The sequence below is a fragment of the Drosophila bipectinata genome, chromosome 2R (genome assembly GCF_030179905.1).
Source record: "Drosophila bipectinata strain 14024-0381.07 chromosome 2R, DbipHiC1v2, whole genome shotgun sequence".
Classification (NCBI taxonomy): Eukaryota; Metazoa; Arthropoda; class Insecta; order Diptera; family Drosophilidae; genus Drosophila; species Drosophila bipectinata.
The window spans coordinates 21,442,957-21,467,217 of NC_091737.1; the positions used below are offsets into that span (position 1 = coordinate 21,442,957).

Here is a 24,261-nt window from a genome sequence, read left to right on the forward strand (position 1 = left end):
ACAGAAATAATCACTGAAACATTATGCATGTGTGCGAGGGAAGTGGAAAGCATTAAAAATCGACTTTTAGGTAAACTACAAGTTTGTTTATTCATTCTGGGGTTTTGCAATTGCGATTGTTGTTCCAGTATTGCTGTTGAAAGGCCTCTCCCTTCCTTCCCCCAATGGAGAAATCCGCACCTCATCAATAATAAACTTACCTCAGGCATGTATGGAGTTTACCCGCCTTGGCCACAAAATCCTCCCACAATGGTGAGGTGTTCTGGAAGAAAAAATAAGAAAATTTAGGAATAAATTAGATGGGGAATTGGGTTACTTTAGCTTGAAATGTAATCTTATATAAATCAATATTAGATTGGATAGAGTAGTATATAAACAAAGGCTTTAACCTTTATTTAAATGCCATTACTCTTTCTGGTAAAAGTTCACAGCTTAAACTGATTTAATTCAATTGAATTCAACTTTTGTTGTCTGCAAATTTCATTAAAAGTCAGATAATACTCATATTATAAAGGCAGAAGGGCGTGACTGATTTTATCCATATGGTTGGATGGTTGGACTCCCCTCGGGCTTGTTTCTAATTAAGCTTCCGAGCCAAATCGTGGCCGGCCAACTGGCTTCTGGCCAAGACTCGGGCTGAGAGCGGCTTCCATAAAAGGCAGCTAGACATTTTATGTATCTATATAAACAAGAAATAATAATATCGCAAGTAAAGAAGCGCAAATGTTCAATAAAAGTGAAAACGAGTTACTGCCACAATTACACAACAAATGACATTGAAAGACTCACTTTATTAAGATATAAAGTATTATATTTTAGTAGCGGATATATATTCCAACATGGTAGATACTCTTCAGTTCTCACTTTCGAGGCAGGGAAATCGATTCGAATGCCAGGTCTGGGCCAGGGCAGTTGCATAAACGGGCCTCCGAACGGGCCAATAAATGCACTTAGAGGGCCAAAAGGTAAACGAACCAAACAAAAAAATGGCAAGTGAACAGAAACAGACCAACAAAGCCAAATAATAATTGAACGGAAATCGATTTTTGGAGGCATTTTCTGCTGGCTTTGCAGTTTGGCTTTCAATTGGAGGGGGAGAACCAATCGCCTGATATTACAAATAATTCTCTCCAGCATAAAATTACTATTTTCGTAAATATTTAAACCGATTGGAACACGTTCGCATCCCACATGCAAATAATTATTATTTATTTCTTGCAAAAGCTATAGGTTTTTTGTTATTTTTTTGGTGTTATGTGTTGTGGCAACCAAAAAAGTTGATAAGCCTCTTTTCCAACGACTGCGTGGGCTGTGTGGCGGCTTGGCGGCATTTTGTGAATGAACATTTTGGTGGCCACCATGCCAGTCAGCCAGCCAGCCAGCTCCAAAACACGCAAAGCTGTCATTACATTGACCAGACCAGGCCTACGTTGGCGTTTTGGTAGATAGCTCAGCTGGTCTAAACCTCCGGGTAGTAGTTGCCTCATGAATGGCGGGCCAAGTCAGCAGTGCAGGCCAATTAAAGTAAACCTTCTACGAGATGAGCTCCAAACACTTTCCAGTGACTATGTAGCTTCTTGGCTAACTAACTCGTAAGAGCTAGACACCTTAAAGCCCACAATTTATGCCAGTCAGAGCTCTCGGAAAGAAAAAACTGGAAAGGTTCACACACACACAGCTATACACACTGACATTATAAACTCTTGATCTTTCCAATAGCCTACAAAATCAGCCCACACGACTGAGCCAGAGCTCCAGCTGGTTCACAGCCCCATTCATGCAACAGTTTTGTTGCAAGTCTCTCCAAAGATTCCCTCAGCGGCAGCTAGAAAGAGGCGGAGTCGGAGTTGGCTAAGAAACGGGTTCAGAGCCACGTCCTACATTGCGCTGTTTTGGGGTCCAGAAAAATCTGGGAAACTGCATCACCGTTCCTTATGCAAAAATGACTCGACTCTGCGAGGAAGACTCTGCCTACTGGTCGGCACTGGTCTGATTGATTTTCTATGAGAGATGCCCGGGGGCATCATTTTCGGTATTGGCCAGAGATGTTGACTTTGACGGATCTGCCGGCGGGGTAGCTGGGTGGCTGTATGGCTTGGTGGCTGGGGAATCGTGCGCCACTAATTTGCACCTAAAAACCGTTTTTGTTTCTTGGCTTTTTTTTTTTTAGAAAGTAGAAAATTATTTGGCAGGAATATGAAATGAAAGTGTTCCCGCCCGCTCTTCACGATGCTTTTGAAAGTTTCCAGAAACCCAACAAGATTGGGAAATTGGCAATCGATGGAATCGATTTGAAAAGATCGCAACTTGTGGCAATCATCGTCAAGTAATTCAATAACCGATAGTTACCTATTTCTGACGATGTCGTGACCCCAAAACTCTGGCCAGAATATGAGTTGCCCCTCTTTCTCATTCCCTCCCCATGTTTGTAACCCAAGAAGTAGCTTTGTAGTTGCAACATGGCAACCGCAACATGAACTCAAGTTGCAGACAAAGCGTGCCACAAACCGCAAAACAAAACGAATTCGAGTTCACAGAGCATATCCTTTTTATTCAGCCATTAGAGTAGTTGGAGGATCACAACCCACTATTTCATTTTTGTGAACTCCCCTCTGATCTCGAAACAAACGGTAGTTGGACGGGGATGTTGCCTCTCATCGATAGCCAGGAGCTTTACAACCAACTTGTGACGACCTCGGATAGTAGGCCCTCGAATATCTTTAGCTTTCAGCTCCATATCGAAGGGCTCATGAACCAGAACGGTCTGAAATTCAGGCAGAGATATAGATATAGACTAGGTGGAGACCCCATCACTTACACCCGGGGTATTAATGCACTTCTTTTCAACATCGGCCCGATTTGTTATATAGCCAGTCCACATCTTGTACCAATACTGATTCCGGTCGTACATAATGGAACAAAAGTCCTGGGTGCTCATGGTGAAGACAGTCGGCTCCCAGTTGCCGCGATTGAAGTGAAAGACCTCCACTTTCCCCTGCAAGGATTCGAGACATCGATATGGAAGTATACCCCACTAGGCTATGAAGTTATCAAGTTTACGGTTATCCGATCCTTGGGATTAACATCCCAGGTGAGGGTCACATTGCCAGTCACATGAAGCGTATCACCATTATGTTCGATCTCCAGCTGGCTCAGGTCGAAGGCCTCGGGCACCCCAATCGAACCGGGTGGTCCATCGGTGCAGGGCGAGAATATGTCCGGATCCTCGAGCAGCAGCTCGTAGTCCGAGGCCCGGCAGCAGGTCACACCCACGATAATCACCAGCCACGAGATTCCCATCATTATTGTGGTTCAGTATTAAACTGGACACGCTCTTATATGGCCGGTTCCGCTTGTAGTTACTGATTATCGTTGGGACAACATTGGGATTAGTCCCATCATAAGGTGTCATCGAGATCCGAAACATGCAGTTCCTGTGTTTTTTGCTTATCTTTTCGATCAACAAATATTAGATTATATCTTTTTTTGAAGATCTTGACTAGCCGATAAAGAAGACAACCCATCGAGAAGATTACCAGCTTCCGGGTTTTGAAAAAGATACTGAAGGGAATATGCTCTATGATGCCTATCCGGGTCCAGATTGAACCACCAAAACCTTAATTAAAATATATCTTTTGAAGGACCCACTCTATATACTTCCAATTCCAATACTTCTATAAATTAAAACCTCTTTTTAAAGCCACATTTTTATTAAAAAGATCACATCCTTGATCTTAGAGACTTCATTTCTTTAACTTTTCCACCTCGCCCCTGACTTCAAAGCAAATGGTGTTGGGTCGCGGGGCGTTCTTCTCGTCAAAAGCCTCGAAAGTGACCACCGCCTTGTAGCGTCCGTTCAAGGTAGCTCCCCGGATATTCATCATCCGTAGTACCACATCGAAGGGTTTGTGAGCCAGAATGGTCTAAAATATAAGAGTCGAGAGTTCGAGAAGCAGGTAGTGTCCTTGTTCAACTCACACCAGGTGTCCTTAGGCACTTCTCCTCCACCTCATCGCGGTTCAGGATGTTCTTGGTCCAGTACTTGTACCAGTACTGATCCTCATCGAACATCACCGAGCAAAAGTCCGGAGTGGCCACGCTGAAGACAGTGGGCTCCCAGGTGCCCCGGTTGAAGTGCATCATGGCGAACCTTGCCTGAAAGAACTGACCAATGAAATCCCATTTTTTTGGAGGAATACTTGGAGTGGATTTACAGAAATTCGATCGGTGGGTTGCAGCTCCCAAGTGGTGGATGCATTCTCGGAGACGTGAATCGTTTCATCTTCCTGGCTCTTCACCAGGTCATCCATGTTCAAGAGCCCCCGGATGCCCGCCGAACCGGGTGGGGGCTCGGTGCAGGGTGAAAAGATATCCGGATCCTCGAGAAGCATTTCGTAGTCGGCGGCCCAAATCCCGGCCAGGTTTACGATGAGAATCAAGTGAACTTTTAGCATTTTTTTTAGCTATTAGCGATTAATTTACTAAGCCGAGCTTATATAGGGCTTCCAGCATCGGAAACCCCCAATTATGGATCATCATTAAGTCACTAATCCCAGATTATATCGACAAGCCACATGCAACAAGGTAATAGATCCAGGAGTTATTACACAATCGACATGTTACGGCTACCATATTACGGGGTGGTGGATAATGGTAGGGATACTACCTCCCTATGTAGATTGTTTCTTTTAAAAGTAACATTCATCTGACATTGATGAAAATAGGGAATAACTCTATAACTATTTTGCATAATTGGGCGAGACAACGCGACACATGACGCGACTATATCGCGACAATATCTCGGCGGTTGTATCGCCAATGCGATTTCATATTCATTAAAGTTAATTGTCGGTTGTTGAACAGAAATTCAACGTGCAGGCGCGGTTGGAATCCCTGCATGTCAAATGTGACAAAACTGAGTTATTAGCCCCCAGAGTGGGGACCACATCCACATCAGTGATTCCAGAGCAGCAGAGCCATAAGCATCAACGAGCTATTCCTCCACAAAGCCATTAAAATAATGCCAAGTAATTAAAATCAACTAAGATGATGATGAGAGTTGTTTCTGATATTTATTCTCTTACTCTTTAGATCTCTAGCCATGGGCTTGGGGGAGGAGGTAGGCCTGAGAAGGACCTTGCACCAGATAGGACTCATTGCTGCATCCACATCCTGTATAACTACAACCTTGAAAGGGGAGGGAGAGGAAGGCCCGTACATGAGATATTGTCATAGAAATGGCAACACATTGCGTCAGCTGCGAATGCTGCCATAAATAAAAACTCATTAGCTCTTGTCGGTTGTCTGTTGTATTGGACCATTCACAGAATCAGCTATAAATACATAGATATATCTATGTATCTACAAACAGAGCCCTACCTACCTACCCGCACAACAGACACTAACCAGGCACGCGTGTAGACCGCTTGAGAGCAAAGTTCGCAGACAACAATTACTCACAAAAAAATAAAGCATTGTACATTAAGCAAAATATTAATTGAAATGCAAAAATAAAACAATAAGAACAAAAAATTATGTTCGCCCAACGTGGGGCTCGAACCCACGACCCTGAGATTAAGAGTCTCATGCTCTACCGACTGAGCTAGCCGGGCATATGAGAAGGGGGGAGCCGAGAGGCCCCCAAGACGATTCGAGGGGGCTATAGGGGGGGCTCTCGAAAGCTCAGAGCAGCATAGAATTTCTAATAAAAGCACGAAGCAGCATAGAATTTTATTAAAAAAATAGAAAAAGTAAACACAAGTGTGAGGAAACTTTTGAGAAAAAAGACCTTTTTATTATTTTAAATTAAGAATTATGGGAAATATACCGAAGAGTTTTAAAATGTATTAATTAAGCATATAGATTAATTAACCATTAAATCAAAAATATAATTGTAATCTTTATAGTTAAAGAATCATAAAGACGAAAATCCAGTTTCTTTACTGAATATCTAAGAAAAGTGCCTTCTTTTTGTTTTTAATATATATTTTTTATAATTGAAAAAATTAACAATTAATAAACAATTAATAAAATTAAATATTTAAAGTACTTTTTTAAAGAATATTTCCCAAAAAAGTTATCAGTCGCCCAACGTGGGGCTCGAACCCACGACCCTGAGATTAAGAGTCTCATGCTCTACCGACTGAGCTAGCCGGGCATATGAGAAGGGGCGAGCCGAGAGGCCCCCAAGACGATTCGAGGGGGCTATAGGGGGGGCTCTCGAAAGCTCAGAGCAGCATAGAATTTCTAATAAAAGCACGAAGCAGCATAGAATTTTATTAAAAAAATAGAAAAAGTAAACACAAGTGTGAGGAAACTTTTGAGAAAAAAGACCTTTTTATTATTTTAAATTAAGAATTATGGGAAATATACCGAAGAGTTTTAAAATGTATTAATTAAGCATATAGATTAATTAACCATTAAATCAAAAATATAATTGTAATCTTTATAGTTAAAGAATCATAAAGACGAAAATCCAGTTTCTTTACTGAATATCTAAGAAAAGTGCCTTCTTTTTGTTTTTAATATATATTTTTTATAATTGAAAAAATTAACAATTAATAAACAATTAATAAAATTAAATATTTAAAGTACTTTTTTAAAGAATATTTCCCAAAAAAGTTATCAGTCGCCCAACGTGGGGCTCGAACCCACGACCCTGAGATTAAGAGTCTCATGCTCTACCGACTGAGCTAGCCGGGCTGTTGGAATTAGGCCAGCCAAGTTCTCAAACCAAGTTAAGAGGTCCTCATAGATATGATATTCTATAAATAGATATAATGCTACTTATGCTAAGGTAAGAATAGGTATGTATTTATTTATAAAAAATATGTATAATAGTAGGCCTAAGTTTCCACAAAATAGAGGGAGATTTTAAAAAGATCGATTATAATAATATCATATATTAAACAATTAAAATATACTATACGTTTTCAATATACACAGTCACTGCCTAAGGGTTAAAGAGTCCAAAGAAATACACTTTCCATTAACCGACTTTTAAAAGCTTCTTTCATTATCTGCTCCACAAAGGCCTAAAACTATGAAATTTTAAATAATTAAGTGTCGCATAGAAATAGCCTACTGACTTGAATTAAGAAATTAATTAATTTTCCGTTATTGCCGACCAAAATAAAAAAAATGCTCCGCCCAACGTGGGGCTCGAACCCACGACCCTGAGATTAAGAGTCTCATGCTCTACCGACTGAGCTAGCCGGGCAGGTGGGCGTATCCGATCCCTATCACAGCCGGAACGTGTTCCAAATAGATCATAGATCTATTATTATATATTATTGCTGTTTCCAACGCCCTTTGCTTGTTTGGGCAGCCACCGATGACCAGATTGGGGAGCTTTGTGGAATATATAACGCTCTGGGGGATCTTCTGGTCATCATAGCCCTCGAAATGTGGCCCACGCTGAAGATCCTGCTGGTACTGGGATGCCTAACCTGCCTGACCGAGGCCTTCAACTACATGTTCATCATGGACGACGATGGCCTGTTGGCGCCCTGCGAGTCCCAGCCCGGAAACCTCATCAACTTCAGAGACGGCCTGTTCGACATGACCAACGCCAAGCTGGGAAAGTTTAATGGAAAGCTGAGTATGGAGGGGGATCTGGCCGTGGTGTGGGATGATGTCCAGCCCGAAGACACCCTTGCAGTGAGTAATACTTCAATTATGACCCAGTTTCGTCTCCTGATCCTAGTCCTTTTAGTTCTTGGGACAAATCTACAAGTGGGAGCACAACTCCTGGCAGAAGACCATGTTCTCGGCCAGCAGCAAGAACTTTTGCCGCAGCATGTTCGAAAAGGGCCAATACTGGTACGATTTCTGGACCAAGCACATCACCAATGCCGATGAGATCATGAAGCAGTGCCTCAATACCAAAGGAGTGAGTTCTAGTTCTTGACTTTCTTGACATAGTTTCTCCACTAATATACTCCAAAATGGTAGGCCGTATTGAAGCACGAACTTTTCGAGCCAGTACTGAAGGGCAGCCTGAATGTCCCGAACCTGGACGGTCGCTACAAACTGGTCCTGACCATAGACGCCATCGACAAGAACAACGTGAAGCGACCGGTCACCGCCTGCACCGAGTTCCGGGGCATCGTCAAAAGGTCCTAGTTTCGACAATTATATATGCATGCTGACCTTACAGCGAAACCCCATTAAAGTTAATTATCGAACATGAATATCTGGTGGCATTACTCGGGTTGGTTGCTTGGTTGGTTGGATCATCCTTTCAGTTCATCATGGAGTCCCCCAGCAAGAAGACGAAGGAAGCGCACGACTGGGAGGCGGAAGTGTGCCAGGAGTCGTCCATCCACGGAATGCCCTATGTGGCCCGCAAGGATCTGCACTGGTCCGAGCGCATCTTCTGGCTGGCGGTGGTGGTCACATCCGCCTACTACGCCATCGACACCTGCCTGGCCCAGTGGCAGAGGTTCCGCAACAATCCCATCGTCTACGAGTACGAGTACCTCTCCGGGCTGCGAAACTTTACCTTTCTGGGACTGACCCTCTGCACCAACTACGAGGACGCGGAGCAGGTCGATATGCTCATCAAAATGTGGGTTGTACCATCTAGTCCCTGTGACCTAGTACTCCTTCCGTTTTTTTTTTTGTAGAATCTGGGGAATAGATCCGGTGAAGGATCCCACCAAGGCAGCCTACTACGAAAAGTTCCTCTACATCCTGAACCGTCTGGAGTACACCAACCTGGACACACTGACGCCCTTTGAAAACGACTCCAGCCTGGACAACTTGGACTATGTGGACATGATCCTCAAGCTGCAGTCGAAGGTTCTGCCGCCACCATGGCCCATCCTTCTGGCGCCGATCATCACGGAGGTGGGCTTGTGCCAGACCACCAGCCAGTTGTTTCACTTTGCGAATCCCTATGGGTGGGTCGAGACCTGAACTCCACTCCTTGTAGACCTTATCTAGAATCCCCACCATTTAGGAACCACCTCAATGTAACTCCCGTGCGAGAATGCGGTTTCTTCAACGACTGCCAGTTCATGCACAAGCCCTTCAATAGCATCTTCACCCATGTCTACATGGTGAGTATCCCCAGATCCCTAGATGGTATCTGATTAGAACCATCCCCTCTATCAGTACTTGCATGACGTGAACGAGATGATGCTGCCCCACGACAGTCGCACTCTGACCTTCAATGCCAAGACCAAGAGCTCCTATGTCCTCAAGTTGCTGGTGAACTCCATCTCGGCAGATGGGGAGGTCCGGAACTTGCCGGTGGCCTACCGAAAGTGTCGCTACCACGACGAGAACAACCTCAAGTACTACTGGGTGAGTGCTCACAGTAGATATATATGTCCCAAAATATATTACCCCTTCTTCACAGCCCTATCATCCCAGTCTGTGTCGCCTGGAGTGCCGCATCGACTGGGCCCTGACCCTCTGCCAGTGCAAGCCCTACTTCTATGCCGCCGGCCCTAAGGATTCCATTTGCAACATCTCCGGAATGCTCTGCCTGGCTCGGTCCAACTGGCTGGCCAAACCCTGTCAGTGCTTCCCCCTCTGCAAGGAGAACACCTACAGCATCATCGAGGAGTACGAGCAGAGCGGGGTGAGTTATAATCTCTATTAACCCAGGAAGTAGTCGTTAAGGCCTTACTCTTTCCAGGGCGACCAGAACTACGTGGGTGAGCAGTTCGAACGCACCATCATCATCAAGATGGACCTGCCCAAGATGGGCATGAAGCGGCGAGTGGTCTTCAGCACCGATCAGCTAATAATGTCATTTGGAGGCGCCATTGGCCTCTTTCTCGGAGCCAGCTTCATGACCATCTACGGTCTGGTCAGCCTTTTTCTAACATTTTTGGCCGAAAAATGCAAATGTGGCTCACGGGGCAAGAAAACCAGCCACCAGTAGGACCAGTATCTAAACAATATAACTATATTTTTATTCAAAAAATATTAAAACACTAACCTAAAAAAAATGAAAATGTTTTCAAGTTAATGGCTTCCAAGTGGCATCATAAACAAATTAATGCCACAACGAGGAAGCCACAAAAGTGGCAGCTTAGCGAGGCAGCAAAGAAAGCGACACGTTCGGTTCAGTTGGGTTCAGGGAGCAGAAAAGTTTTCACTTTTGTGGAAAACCAACTGCGATGCATTTTCCAGTCGCTTAGGAGAGCTTAGATCTCCGCTTTTCAAATGTGACAATCTGCTGGGTTTTTCCTTTTGGGTTTGGAAGATGATTTCGTTACCATTTCGCACACTTGCCGCACTTGCCACATGTGCCACACACACACTCCATTAAAGTGCAGTCAACAGAGCGAAGCAGTTAACAACCTTTAATGTTTGCATAATTTTTTTGGTTTTTTTTTTTTTGTTTGCGTGGCTTAAACCGATACCGAATTAGCCGACTTACCGGGAAGGCATGTTCTTGGCTACGGTTTCTATTTAACGCTGATTGGAGAAGACGGTTCTGGTTCTGGTCTGCTGCCAAAAAATATAAAAAGCCAGACAGATAGACAGAGAGAGAGTCAGCCATGCAATTAAAGTGTACTTATTTTAAGCCTAAGAGACTAACTAACCTTTAGACTGCATCCTCCTAGCTGGTCTGCTACTTTTAGTGACATTTGCATTGGCATTTGCCTTGTCAGGCCAGCCCAGCACTGGCCCAGCACCCAGAAGAAACAGCAACTCTCTTGCCACTCGAATGAGGCCAAAACCAGAGAACCACTTGGTAAGGTGATACCAAGCCACACCACACCACACCAGCAGCAACGCATATTGCACACGAGTGTATGGGTTTATGCTCTAGTTCACACCCGAGTTGGAAGGCAGAGAAGGCATCCATCCAACTTCTGCACAATTGCGTGCCGAAACAATTTCCAAATTTCATAAATACGAAATGCACTCGCCCGCATCTGACTGGATGGCCCGAAAAGGTGAATATGGATTTTTCTAAAAATAGCAGCCAGCTGGCGGGAAAATTCAGATGAAAAGCACCGCCGAACAGCGGGAGCGGTCTATTTCTGGAGCTGCCAACACCTGTCTGTCCAGCAATGATGGAGTTTTAGAGACAAGAGTCTATAGGCCCTTTTTCAGAGACAAAGAAAGTGTATTTATAAACCAAACAGCTGTCGGAAGGGTATTTATACTCTATACTATCCCCAGTCCCTTGCTTCTTTCATTAATTAAACCTCGTTGTCTGATATTGCTCTGCTTGGTGTTATATAATCGCAAAAAATGGCGTCATGAGAGTGCCATAAATTATTGATAGAGTCGCTAATAAAATCAATTAATGAAAGAAATAAAAACAACAAAAAGTTGCCCAGAAAAATGCTATTTTTTTAAACGATTTTCGCAATTAAGGCAGTTGGATAAATAATGGTATTTGGTTTCACATTCATTCACTGTATTACTCGAACTATTCTGAGAATCTTTCAAGAAATAATATCCACTTACCTTCATGTCATTGATGATCTGTTGAAAGAGACTCCCCAAAGCGGAGCTATCCCGCTCCAGACTTAGATCCATGGTGGCTATAGCTTTCGTAACTGGCTCAGAATTCGTTTAAAAAAATTCGTTAGTCGTTTTGGTGATTCGGTTGGCGATTTTCTTTCAAATTTCAGTTCATTTTGATTGGAAAAGCAAGTGATACTAGATTTCCTTGTTTAAATTGGAGGGGGAGATCTGGAAATAGGCAATAAATATGATTAGAGAACTATAACCACTATAGCTATAAGAAATAATAAAGATATTAAGCATAATTATTAATAACACCCAAGAAAGAGAGAGTGCGGGGGAGTTATGTTTTTCAGACTCTATTTGGGGATCGTTGACCTAGTTGGCTAGAACTTCAAGTGTAGGCCTGGTGATAGTGATTTATTGGCCCTGCAGCGAGCCTAATTGTTAATTATTAATTGATAATTGTTATGTATGTCTGACAGGAAGTTGCATACACAATTTATTGCATTTGAAGACCCAGAGTCGAAGACCTGAGGCCCATGCTAACGACTCTCATCGGGGAAGTGTCATAGTTTTGACCCATTTGTCTACGACTACGACTCTACGTGACTTTCGAAAGCGAGCCTTGGCAGCAATTAGTGCCTAAGAGGCGTCATACAAACCATATAACCTTCGACCGGAGACGGAGACGGAGACTGGGTTGGAGTCTCAAGTTTAATGGCCACCAGTCGAGTGCATCTACTCCGAGGTCTTATCTTCACACTCCTCTGGCTTTTTTCGGCTGATTATGACATTGACGCGGCAGCTTTGAGATAAGTTCTTGAAGAAACATTATACACAAGTGGAGTTTACAAGTCTGGGCATCTGGAGGAGAGACACCCTAGAGTAGAGGAGGCTCTGGCTGGGGGAGCTGCAAGTGAGGCTCTGGCTGGGGGAGCTGCAAGTGATAAACAGTCGCAGAGTTGAAGCACTGATTGCCAAAGACGGGGGACCATCAAAGAACTAGAAACGGAAAGAAATTGTGGACTATGATAGGGACTTTAAGGCTTGGGGGTTACCAGTAAGAGTCCATAAGCATGTAACCAGTAACCAATAACAGTTTAGTTCATATACATAGACCTATAGAGACTATACTGGATGGTACTGGGTACTGGGTATCTTTAGAAACCTATAATATCCATAAAACTTAAAGAAATAACGCCTATAGAGGGGTACTGGGAAGTAATAACTGCTAATACTATGGAATTATTTCCAAAATATGATCTAGTGTCTAAGGATTTTCTAATATTTCTTCTCTTCAAGTACTGGGTATCATAATAAACCTGTACCATTAGGAAGTACAGGAAAGTAACAGCTCATAAATCATACCCAAAGACCTATAGACCCTATATAGACCGTACTATGGGACTCAGTGCTAAGATATAATCTTAAAATTTTAGAAAGTACTAATAATTATTTTTTTTAAGTACTGGGTATCATTATGCACCTATACCATCTTCAAAACACATTAGAAATAACCCCTAGAGAGGTCTACTAGGAGGTACAGTTCATAAATAATATCTATAGACTTATAGAGACCATAATACGGGATTTAGTCCCAAAATATGACCTTAAGGCTTAGGAATTTTCTAATAATTATTGTCTTAAGAACAGGGTATCATAATGAATCTATAACATCGGGAAGTATTGGGAAGAAACAGATCACAAGTAATATGTAAAGACCTATATAGACCTATTTTATAGGATTCAGTGCCAAAATATGATCTTAAGGTTTCAAAATTTCCTATTATTTCCCTTCTTTAAGTACAGGGTATCTTTAGAAACCTACAAGTAACATCCATAGACCCTATATAGACCATACTATGGGAATTATTTCCAAAATATGATCTTAAATTTTTAAGAATTTCTTAATATATCATGTCTCCAAGTACAGGGTATCTTTAGAAACCTATAACATCCACAAACCCCTCTAGAAATAAAGCCTAGAGAGCTCTGAGAAGTACATACTGTATGTTACATACATACTCTTCAGAGCTATCTTCGTCTTTGTTCGCATTCTCTCTCTCTCACACACTTTCTGTCTCCCTCTCTCTCTCTCTCTTTCTTCTTCTTGGCTGAAAAGTGTAAATGACCTCTGAAGATAAAAATTGTTGCCACAAAACAAACGATGACAGGCCTGCTTTCTTGCAACTGCAACTGACTCTAGTCTGTCTTAGTCTCAGTCTCTTGCCTCTTGCCACATTGTTGCAATTTCCTTTCCGTTGCGGAAATACAAGACTTTGTTGTTTTTGGCAATAGAGTTGCTTTTAAATCTGGTTTGTCTTTTTTTCTCTTACATGCTTATGAACGCAAAACATTGACCCACTTAACTGGCTTGCATTTAAATCATAAGCCTACTGCCTAGAGCCCCCAACTGGTTGAGCCAGTATTCCAAGAGTACCAAGCTATTCACAGTTTACACATCATTTCTTAACCCCCCCAACGGAAATGGTATCCCCCCCTCGACCAGCAAGAGATGAACCCCCGGCCCGGCCTGGCCTGGCTGGTTGGGAAATCCAGAGCATCCAGAGGGAGGTCAGACTTGCAAATCGTGATGGGATCGGAATCGGGGAAGTTATATTTCGGAGCAGTAGCCACGAGTCCCAAATTACCAAATCGTGCTCTCAGATCCCAACCAGGAAGGCAACAATTTAGATGCTCTTCTTGAGTGGGAGATCCAAGACCCAAGGCCTATATCTTCAGAGATATCTCAGAGCGGAAGCTACACCCATATTCATATAAATAGGATCTTAGTCTTTCAAAAGATGTTGCTAATATCTGAACCACCACTGTTTTGGATGCCGCCCGGATTTCTATAACAGGAAGTGACTGACTGACTGACAGACACTCTTGTCAAGGGCGACAGACATCGTTGTTGCACTTAATTGCCGCCAAGAGATGTGTCCACACGCACCATCCCCTCATCCGTTGTGTAATTATGCGTAGATGCAGATGAGGTTGGTTGGGGTGGACCTGGACCTGGACGTGGGGATTATCGAATGCTTCCTAAATCACTGCTGAAGACACTCTGAAGATCCAGTCTGTCTACATGCCTTGGGTTTGTTTCTTCAGGTTCTAGGTGGGATTCAACTAAACAAATAATATTACAGCTGCCTTGAATAGAGGGGGATTTGTATACCCAGAACCCGGTCTGTGGAAGAGGTGGAGCAGCTATCCAATGTCGTTGATATAGAAGACACATGTATGTGGCCATGACTACACTTTCACCAACAGACCGAGACCCAACATCTGTGGTCAGCAAAGTCTCGAGATGTCTTGGCCCTTGGTCTCTGGGGGTCTTTGGGGGTCTCTGGGGGTCTGCGGGAAAGCCATCAAGCCCCGTCGATGAAAAGAAAAGCAAAAGAACTCATAAAACGATGATAATCCAAAGATTGAGCTTTTCTTTTTCGAACCGAATAGACAACGTCTCGCTATGAGTATGTTTATCTATGAGTATCTATCTTTAGAGTTGCATTTTCCATTTGATGTTTCTAGAGGGGATTTGTGAGGGCATCTGTTTATGGTTCCTCCATCTCCACCTCCTCACACGCACACATGGCACATCATTAACCCAAATTTTCTATGAATAAAATATAGCAAAAAAGCAGAGTCTCACTCTTTCCATTCAATTGATTTCGTAGGCCTGTAAATTAGGCCATTTCATCGATAATTGAGGCAGAGATATGCCATCGAGCGTTATCTAATCAGAGCTAGCAGTATACTCGTGTTGTGTTTTCGCAATCGATAATTATCGATTGAAAGATAACTCGATTAGAACACCAAACATACACATTTCGCAACGAAAAGGCCTACAAATCTGTAAACACTGCCCCCGCCAGGCCACTGGAAATTATGGCTTTATGGGGCAGGGCAGGGCAGGGGGGAGTAACCGAAACCCAAAAATAACATCCCGAGATACACAAAGCACACTTTAGCCGGAAAGACCATGTTTTTCACACATTTTTTTGGCATTTAAATTATTTTTCACTCGCGGCTCGTTATTTAATTTTGTAACTCGACTGGCTGGCTGGCTAATTTGCAACTAACTTGGCTATAAGAAGAGTGCCGTTAAACGAGACTAGTTACTTCCATACTCCATCATGTCTTTGGCCATTCTGTTCTTGTTCTCTTCTGGCCATAAAGTTGTCCAGGTTTTTCTGTTCTTCTTCTGAGGGCTTTCACAAGAAAATGGCATTTTGGCCAGAACAGGTCTCGCCCATCTTGGGTTTACTAATTAAAGCTCATATGGTGGGGTAGAGGAGGTCCATTAGAGGCTCAACTCCTGACATTTAGACCAAGGAAGTTAGTCCTACATATATTTGGCTATTTTGGCACGCAATCCCAGCCCTAGATTAGGCACGATTTTTTAAATAGGACAAGTCACAAAAAACAAACAACAAAAAACGAAAGTGGTTGCGACAAAAGCGTGGGAGTTTCCAGTTGAGGGTGTGTGAGTCTTAAAGTGTGTGTGATAGTGTGTGTTTTTGTAAATAAATAAATTCATTCATTCACCAGGGGATACACCCATGCAGTTCACAAATCAAACGAAAATGAAAATCTCTCGAGTGCGAGTGGGCAGCCAGCCAGCAGTTCCAGCCACGAATGCAGGCAAGTCATTCAAGCTGCCACTTGGTCTGAATCGGAAATGCAGAATGGGGTATATTATAGGGTATATATACACTATATATAGTATATAGTTTGAGGTAATTCCAGACGACTTTTGTTTATCTATCGGGAATAGTTGTTAGAGAGAATATTTTTGCCAAAAAAGTCATTCAAAAGTTGCAATCATTGAAAAATGAGTTGTATATCTTGAAACAACATAGGTATGATGCAGTATGATGTTACACGTTCAGATACAACTCTAAATAAAGTATAGTTGGAAGTACTGACCCATTGTGATTATCAATTGAGAATAGTGGTTCTAAAGAATATTTTGACCAAGAATGTTATTAAAAATTGTAAATTATTCAAGTTAGATGTCTTGAAACTAAGGTATGATGAAGTATGATATTGTATGATGTATGATTATAGACGTTCTGACAATTTTTTATATGTTTTATAGACTATATTCATCAAGATAGTCATTCAAAAGTGTAAAATACTAAAGTTATAGGTCTTGAAACTAATGTATGACGAAGTATGATGTACAATAATACTCGTAATGATGTTCTATAGACATTTTATACTCCATATTGGTCAAGAAAGTCATTCAAAAGGGTGAGATATAAAAAAGACATATCTTAGAACATTGGTATGATGAAGAATATTGTTTACTAAAGTTGTATAAGTATGTTGAGATATAATAATACACTTTCAGGGTTTTCCTTTCAGGGTTTTCCTAAGAAATATATCAAAATCCTAAAAGAAAATGCACCATTTTTGAACAGGATTATGAATACCCAATACTTGACATAATTTTTTATGAAGACCAAACTTTTATGAATATTTTTGTATTATTTATTGTATATTTAGTCAAAATACCCTATCCTTAAAAGAAATAGAACCAAACCATAGAGAAAAAAGAGCCATTTATAAAGAATAATATGTATATCCGGTACTTAGCTTCATGTTTTCTATAAAGACTAAACTATTCCTTATATTTTTATACCATTTGTTGCTTGTTTTGTCGAAATACCTCTTTCTCTTGAGGAAAATAGAACCAAATCGTCAAAAAATATGAGCCATTTATGGACAAGAATAGAAAAACCAAGTACTTAGCATCTTTTTTTCTATAAAGACTACACTTTAATTTTACGATTTATTCTTTATTTGATCAAAATTCTTCAATAATTTAAGTAAATATAACCAAATCCTTAAGAAATAAGAACAATTTATGAACAGAAATATATGAATTCCCGATACTTGACATAATTCTGCTTATAAAGACTTTTCTATACTTTATACTTTTCTATATATTATTTAAAATCAATTCTTTATTTGGTCAAAATACTCTTTCTCTTAAAGAAAACCTAAAGAAAAAAGCACCAATTATGAAAATGCATATAAATACCTGGTACTCAACATCCTTTTCCTCATAGAGACTAAAGTCTTGTATATATTTCTATATATAATATTTATGATCTACTGTTTCTTTGATCCAAATACCTTCCCTCCTCGAACAGACTAATAGAACTGGCCATAAAAATTACACGGTTGGCCAAGAAACTATTGTTTCTAGCCAGGCTAGTAATGAGTGGCTAGTTGCGAAGAAAAAATCGTAAAACAAAGTAGATAAAAGATACAAATAATGCCTTTCCGCTACTTTCGTGCCGAGCTATCGTTTTATTTTCTTTTTATTTGGCAGTCGGTTTTCTGTTTATCTTGTTGGGCAGGCAGGCAGGCAGGCCGGCCTTTCTCCACAAAGGTGGATTACTATTTATATCTGGAGAGTATTTGCATTTCTTAAAAAAAAAAAACGCAGTTTTACCCGCCAGCTGGTGGGTTCTTCTGTTTTTTTTTTGGCAATGGAACAGGTGCGCCGGATTGGGTTACTCAGATATCCCAAGGCAAGGCCTGGTCTCCTGGTCAGCCTCATTCCCTGGTTGGTTGGTTGGTCTAGCTGGGTTGCATCGGTTGGCATTCCAGGCATATCGCATTATGGCGCGAACTCGAGCTCTGTGTCTGTTTTTTAAACAAAAAAAAAATGTGCGAAAAAAATAATCTTTGAAACGTAAACAAAATCCAGGCGTCAAATTTCAAATAATTGGTCTTATCTCTGGGTGATGATAAGAGCTACAAACAGACCTCGAATAAAGTAAACTAATTATTTAATTTCATAAATACTATACCACTTATGGAAGCTCTACTGTAGTTGTGAAAGGATGACGCGGAAACGTGCTTATCGCCACTAGGCGGTAATAGGGAAATTTTAACGGTTACGAGTACGGGTTTCTCTAGAAGACAATGGAAGTACAAACGTGCTGGTCTGGTTCCTGCCACCCAGAGCCACCCCAGGTAATCCCTCGACTCGCCTCCCCTGGAAGAGAAGTCCCTGCACTTGCGCAATTAGAGCGCAACTCCACCAAAATGGAGTTGGCCGTGAAAGGAGTTTTTTTTTTCTGCTGACTGGAACTGGAACTGACACTGGAAGTCCTTGAGTCTCGACTGGAAGGAAGCTGGACCGAACTGCATTCGATATGTCTGCACCCCTCAGCCCGCACTAATTAGCTCACTCGACTGCCACCCCACTCCCCCTCCCTTGTTGTTGTTGTTTGTCTCAGAAGTCCTCTTGAAGGATACTCACGGATGCACTTCCCAGCTTCTCAGCAGGCTGGGTATTCCTCCTCCTCAGTGCCGTTCGTTTGATTTTTTTTGGATGCTGCTGCCGATTAAGCGTTTTCTCCCCTGCTTCCCACTGCCTTGTTGTTGTTGTAGCATTGCATTCCAGGCGGCAAAAGCGCACACAAAGGAGAGGGCATATATGTGTGTGTGTGTGTGTGTGGGGTGTACTCTCTCCCTGTCCTTGCTCCCTTTTCTCCCTCTTTGGTGGGCTGTGTTGATGTTGGGCTTTGTTTGAAATTCAAACAAACTACCACCCTGAGCGACAGTGTAGATCCTTGTAGCTCTTAGATGTTGTTGTTGTTGTTGTTGTTTGTTCTTTCTATACACTCACAGACACTCACAAAACATACACACATACACATACACAGGATGTATGGCCGAGACAGACGCTTTAAACTGGGAAATTGCATAAAATTACTAGCTTTTTCGCTTTTCGCACAACTTTGCCAATTTTTTTTCGCGCACTCTTTGGCACTCTCCTTCGCCAGAAAACAGTTAGAAGCTGTCGTTCAACTGTTATTTTCTTTGCTTCTCCGCGACTCGAGATTTTCAAACAAAAACACACACAGCGACCGTGAGGGGGCGGTAGGGGGGATATTTTTCCAGGGAATATAACGGTTCAGGCTAGCATTATCCCGACTTGGATATTATCCAACCTGATTAGGCCTTCTCACCCGCACAAAAGCTCCGTATTGTTGTTTTCATTTCATACGGCTTTTCATCGCTTTTCGCACAATTCGCGGCGTCTGTTTTCCACAGTGGCCTCGCAATAGATTCTACTTCGTGGCCCCACCAGCTGGAATATATCGCCCACCCGCTGCACGTCGCCTCTTTATTGTTTTTCGTCGCCGTTCTCTGGATTTAATTGATATCAAAATATCACACTCGGCACCTACTAAACCGCTCCAAAATCGTCGTCGTTCTTCCGCGAAAACCGTCCGAACCGGGCGCCTCCAACTATTTTTTGGATTCGATTCGGTGTTTGAACGAGTGGTTTGACGAGTGCCAGTGTTGAGCAATTTCGAACAGTAATTCCAATTTTTGACGTTTTGCAACAAAAGGCTGCAGAAAGTCGCGCGCGTTTTTTTAAATTTATATATTTATATTTATACATGTACAACTAATTAATGTAAGAATATATTAAATAAATTAATAACTAAATATAATAACTTAATTCCACATTTCGATTAAGAAATCGATATTCTTCTGGCAACACCAGACTTGTAGAAACATCCTGCTTTTTTGGGGCATCTGGCAATATCCTTAAGTTGATCTAAATTTTAGATTCATAATCGTAATTTAAAATAAAGTTTTAATAAAATTTAAAAAATACAAAATCGGTACTTAACCAATTTTTTGAAAAAGGAATGGCGGTACTTGAAGCCCTGATCACAAAATGGTACGCTATTCCATGATCGGATATGAAATGGCAGAGCTATGGCTATCGGAAGGGGTGAACTGGGGATTTTTGAAAAACACAACATTTTACAGGGGTACACCTTGGAAAAAATCGAAAAATTTAAAATCGATATTTAGGCAATACTTTGAATGAGAAATTAAGGTAATTAAAGGCCTGATCACAAAATGGTACGCTATTCCATGATCGGATATAAAATGGCAGAGTTATGGCTGTCCGAAGGGGTCAACTGGGGAATTTTGAAAAACACAACATTTTACAGGGGTACCCCTTGCAAAAATTCGAAAAATATAAAATCGATATTTAAGCAATGTTTGGAATGAGAAATTGAGGTAATTGAAGCCCTGATCACAAAATGGTACACTATTCCATGATCGGATATAAAATGGCAGAGTTATGGCTGTCCGAAGGGGTCAACTGGGGAATTTTGAAAAACACAACATTTTACAGGGGTACCCCTTGCAAAAATTCGAAAAATTTAAAAACGATATTTAGGTAATGTTTTGAATGAGAAATTAAGGTAATTAAAGCCCTGATCACAAAATGGTACGCTATTCCATGATCGGATATGAAATGGCAGAGCTATGGCCATCGGAAGGGGTGAACTGGGGATTTTTGAAAAACGCAACATTTTACAGGGGTACCCCTTGGAAAAATTCGAAAAATTGAAAATCGATATTTAGGCAATGTTTCGAATGAGAAATTATGGTAATTAAAGCCCTGATCACAAAATGGTACGCTATTCCCTGATCGGATATGAAATGGCAGAGCTATGGCTGTCCGAAGGGGTCAACTGAGGATTTTTAAAAAGCACAACATTTTACAGGGGTACCCCTTGGAAAAATTCGAAAAATTGAAAAAGGGTATTTAGGCAATGTTTTGAATGAGAAATTGAGGTATTTTAAGCCCTGATCACAAAATGGTACGCTATTCCCTGATCGGATATGAAATGGGAGAGCTGTGTCTACCGGAAGGGGGAAAACAGGTATTTTTGGGAAAACAAAAAAAAAAGGACTCCCATTTTCCTTTCAGAAAAATTCAAAATTCTTCCTTGCAATTAACAATTAGTGTATTTATTCATGTTGTTGTTCTTGGTGCAGTAGATTACAGTCATCGTCAGCATTATCACACAAGTCCAGTTTGAGGGAACCAAAGCATAAAGTGCATAAATATATAAATATAAAAACAAACGTTTTGTACAAAAAACAATACTACAATAAAAAACGAAAAACGAGGCTAATCCACCCGCTCCACCTTGAGCTTGATGTCTGATTTGGGCGCCAGCAGAAGCATCCGGTTGTTGTACTCCACCGGCATCGTAGTCTCTGCGCAGGGCGAGTATCGGTGGTGCTGCAGAAGAGCCACTAAGCCCACAAGGAGAACCTGCTCAACGAACCGCTTGGCAATGCAACCCCGCAGTCCATCTCCGAAGGGCAGAAATGCAGCCTTTGGTCGCAAATTCATGGCCTCTTCCTCGAAACGATCCGGATCGAATCGCTCAGGCTCCGGGTATATCTCAGGATCCCGATGAATGGCCGCCGTGGGTATCAGCACATTGTTTCCCCGAGCTATGATAAACACGGACTTGGGAAGTTCAAAGTCTTTGGTGGCTCGGCGCAGCAAGAAGGGATATGGAGTGTGCAGGCGAAGCGTTTCTAAGGAGGATTAGATGATGATAAGAGCCATTTTGTTAAAATATTTCATTATCTCACCATTGAGGACTTGCTTCGAGTACTTCAAATCCCTGAGGCACTCCCCGGACAGTTGGGAATCATGCTGCTGCAGTGTTTTTCTAATCTCCGCCCTAACTCGATCCTGCAGTTCCGGTTGGCGGGCCAGTTCGTAGAGACAGAAGCCCAATGTGGCGTTCAGAGGGGTCAGGCCAGCCACGAGGAAGCCAAAGGCCTGGGCTGCAATCTGGATATCACTCAAAGGCTGAGAGGCGTTGGAATAAAGGTGCAAAAAGGTCTGCAAGGGTTGACGGTCCCTGCCTCGCTGTTCCTTCAGCTGCGACAATGTTATCCTTTCGAAATAGCTGGTGGCGGCTTCTGCATAGCTTTTGTACTGCAGGAGGCGGGCGATTAGGGGAAACTCGAGAGCCAGGTAAGCCCGCCACAAGCTGAACTTTCCCCAGTAGTTGTGTGCCCACTGGGAGAACTCTTCTACCCCTCGGTCTCCCAGTCCGAAGGCCATGGAGGCCAGTACATTCACGTTGTAGCCAGCCACCAGCTGACTTATGTTGTGGGTCTGCTGGAGCTTCGCAGATGAGAGATCTTTTTGAATTCCGGCGGATATCTGCACTAGCCGGGGAAGCAGCTTCTGTATATTGGCCGGAGTGAACACTTCAGCTGACTTGGCATGCAAGGAACGCCATTTGTGGCCGTCCATCTGCAGTAGATTTCCGGAGAGTGGCTCTCCATCAGAATTGCTGTAGAGACCTCGCGAGGTAAAGTGCCCGGCATCGGTGAAGAGGATGTTGTGCACCAGCTCCAAGTCCAGCGCCAGAATGAAGGGCTTCAGGCAGGCAAAGAAGCCCACAAACGGCGCCCTGCCCTTGTAGTTGGAGTAGATCTCTTGAAGGGCATCCTGGGCGTGTCGTTTTCCCTGCACCACGCCCTTGATATTTCCCCAGAGAAACTTGGGCTTCTCGTGAAGAATCCCGCGTCGCTTCCAGTAGCCCAGGCTAACCTTAACCAGGGCGTAGAACACAGATAGTGCGCCGATGGTCGCCAAAAGGGTTCTGTGGAGCAGCTCCATGGCTCACTCTGTCTTTTTGTTGCTGTTTAGTTTAGTTGGTTTGTAGTATTTGCCGGCTGCCTTCAACCGCTCGACGCGATTCGCGGCCTTATCAGTCCATCGCCGGGGGATAGCTGTTATCAGTCGATTGGCCTAGTCAGGAATTGATAGTGTCCATTGGGCAGCGAAACTAAAATGGAAGAGAAACGAACTATGAAGCAACTGCGACACGATATGGAAGTAGGGAGCCAAGCTGGTTTTATTGCTAGATTAAAGGCTACAACGTCTAGGGCTGCAGGATGAGGCAGAGGTTGTAAGTGCTGTCGGAAAAATCCTCTATGGGCATCCAGCGAACGTAGCCACGGTCGATGAGTGTCTGCTGGCAGGCGGGCGGCTCGGCAAAGTGGGGATCCTATGTAGAAACAAGAATTTAATGAATATATCATAAAGACAGAGGGGTATATCACTCACCACCACCAGTAGGTAGACGTTTCCCGCTGCACTCCGGTGCCAGCCCACTATGGCCTTTGAGGCCGAGTCACCGTTGATGCCACCCATGGCGATGAAGCCTTGGTACTCATTAAAGTAGCTCCGTATCTGATCAAGCACCTCTTGAGAGTCAAGCTGACGCGCGTGTAAGATCCGACAGGATACCTGGTAGAGAACGTCCATCACGTAGAACTCCTCCAAGGTGCCGATCCAGTCACGCGAACCTTCGAACCGTTGGCCCTTGTCCCCGATGGCAACCAGGATGGCTTGGATCTCCCGAATCGAGGGCACAAACCATTGGGCCTCCTGACTACTGCCCCGCCTTCCAATTATCCAGGATATGGCTGACTGCAGGGTGCGATAGCCGCAGCCCCAGCCCACGTCCTGCTGCCCGTCGCATCCGTAATGGAAGTAGCTGAAGCAGCCACGAATGACCACCGTCTCCCCATCCTCGGTGGGAGGAGCGAGTCCCCGGTGGGGGTTCTCTAGTAAGGGAAGGGAATACGACTTGGGGCTTATCTCTACGGGCGCCTCCGCCTTAGAGTCCGCTTCACAGGTGGCCATGTCCGTTAGCAGGCAGGTTTATTGCCCAACGCCTTGCGCCTGCAGCACCTGTTCCCTCCACAACCACTTGTGTTTATTTACCTTTTCGTCAAAATCGTGAAAGTGAAATCGCAGTGAAATTGGAATGCAGCGTCTATGACCAGGTCTAGGGAGGGGGGTTTCCGATTCCAATGACACCAAAATCAGGGGAAATAAACCGAGAATTTTCTCCTAACAAGTTGAATTTAGAAGCGTTTCACAGTAAACTGGGATCCAATAAAAATATTGCTTACATTTCTGGGTGATGAGGT

General features: G+C 42.9%; 7 protein-coding genes and 4 non-coding genes across 34 annotated transcripts in view; 2 read left to right on the forward strand and 9 right to left on the reverse strand.

Moving 5' to 3' along the window:
* Positions 1–19,746, reverse strand: part of mim (missing-in-metastasis) — a 32,022-nt gene extending 12,276 nt beyond the window's left edge. For all 24 annotated transcript variants that reach the window (XM_070277896.1, XM_017238100.3, XM_017238099.3 and 21 more), the window contains exons 1-3: positions 18,728–19,746; positions 11,440–11,667; positions 201–262 (exon numbers count right to left, since the gene is read on the reverse strand). In XM_070277896.1, coding sequence (XP_070133997.1) covers positions 201–262; positions 11,440–11,511 — 134 coding nt within the window. In that variant the 5' untranslated portion in view covers positions 11,512–11,667; positions 18,728–19,746. The remainder of the gene's footprint in view (positions 1–200; positions 263–11,439; positions 11,668–18,727) is intronic.
* CheB42b (Chemosensory protein B 42b) lies at positions 2,559–3,303 on the reverse strand. Its single transcript, XM_070279197.1, has 3 exons — positions 3,061–3,303; positions 2,819–2,995; positions 2,559–2,764 (listed from the first exon to the last, which is right to left on the reverse strand). Exons 1-3 carry the CDS (start codon positions 3,301–3,303, stop codon positions 2,588–2,590), a joined length of 597 nt encoding a protein of 198 aa, XP_070135298.1. The 3' UTR covers positions 2,559–2,587.
* LOC108123115 (uncharacterized) lies at positions 3,690–4,476 on the reverse strand. The gene is made up of 3 exons (XM_017238104.3): positions 4,215–4,476; positions 3,979–4,155; positions 3,690–3,923 (listed from the first exon to the last, which is right to left on the reverse strand). The coding sequence occupies exons 1-3, from the start codon at positions 4,452–4,454 to the stop codon at positions 3,744–3,746; spliced, it is 597 nt and encodes a 198-aa protein (XP_017093593.2). The 5' UTR covers positions 4,455–4,476; the 3' UTR covers positions 3,690–3,743.
* TRNAK-CUU (transfer RNA lysine (anticodon CUU)) lies at positions 5,540–5,612 on the reverse strand. Its single transcript has one exon. It is a non-coding gene; the product is annotated as a tRNA-Lys (tRNA).
* Positions 6,085–6,157, reverse strand: TRNAK-CUU (transfer RNA lysine (anticodon CUU)). The gene has a single exon. It is a non-coding gene; the product is annotated as a tRNA-Lys (tRNA).
* TRNAK-CUU (transfer RNA lysine (anticodon CUU)) lies at positions 6,630–6,702 on the reverse strand. Its single transcript has one exon. It is a non-coding gene; the product is annotated as a tRNA-Lys (tRNA).
* Positions 7,147–7,219, reverse strand: TRNAK-CUU (transfer RNA lysine (anticodon CUU)). Its single transcript has one exon. It is a non-coding gene; the product is annotated as a tRNA-Lys (tRNA).
* On the forward strand, positions 7,405–8,192 carry CheB42a (Chemosensory protein B 42a). The gene is made up of 3 exons (XM_070278739.1): positions 7,405–7,659; positions 7,715–7,891; positions 7,954–8,192. Exons 1-3 carry the CDS (start codon positions 7,405–7,407, stop codon positions 8,122–8,124), a joined length of 603 nt encoding a protein of 200 aa, XP_070134840.1. The 3' UTR covers positions 8,125–8,192.
* ppk25 (pickpocket 25) lies at positions 8,131–9,895 on the forward strand. Its single transcript, XM_043211066.2, has 6 exons — positions 8,131–8,569; positions 8,628–8,915; positions 8,969–9,062; positions 9,118–9,309; positions 9,365–9,589; positions 9,647–9,895. Exons 1-6 carry the CDS (start codon positions 8,253–8,255, stop codon positions 9,893–9,895), a joined length of 1,365 nt encoding a protein of 454 aa, XP_043067001.1. The 5' UTR covers positions 8,131–8,252.
* Positions 19,747–21,226: 1,480 nt separating the features above from the next.
* Positions 21,227–24,237, reverse strand: Cyp6u1 (Cytochrome P450 6u1). Its single transcript, XM_017238211.3, has 3 exons — positions 24,053–24,237; positions 21,895–23,108; positions 21,227–21,837 (listed from the first exon to the last, which is right to left on the reverse strand). The coding sequence occupies exons 2-3, from the start codon at positions 22,937–22,939 to the stop codon at positions 21,419–21,421; spliced, it is 1,464 nt and encodes a 487-aa protein (XP_017093700.2). The 5' UTR covers positions 22,940–23,108; positions 24,053–24,237; the 3' UTR covers positions 21,227–21,418.
* On the reverse strand, positions 23,152–24,056 carry Ufsp1 (UFM1 specific peptidase 1). The gene is made up of 2 exons (XM_017238213.3): positions 23,390–24,056; positions 23,152–23,330 (listed from the first exon to the last, which is right to left on the reverse strand). The coding sequence occupies exons 1-2, from the start codon at positions 23,969–23,971 to the stop codon at positions 23,205–23,207; spliced, it is 708 nt and encodes a 235-aa protein (XP_017093702.2). The 5' UTR covers positions 23,972–24,056; the 3' UTR covers positions 23,152–23,204.
* Positions 24,238–24,261: the final 24 nt, after the last annotated feature.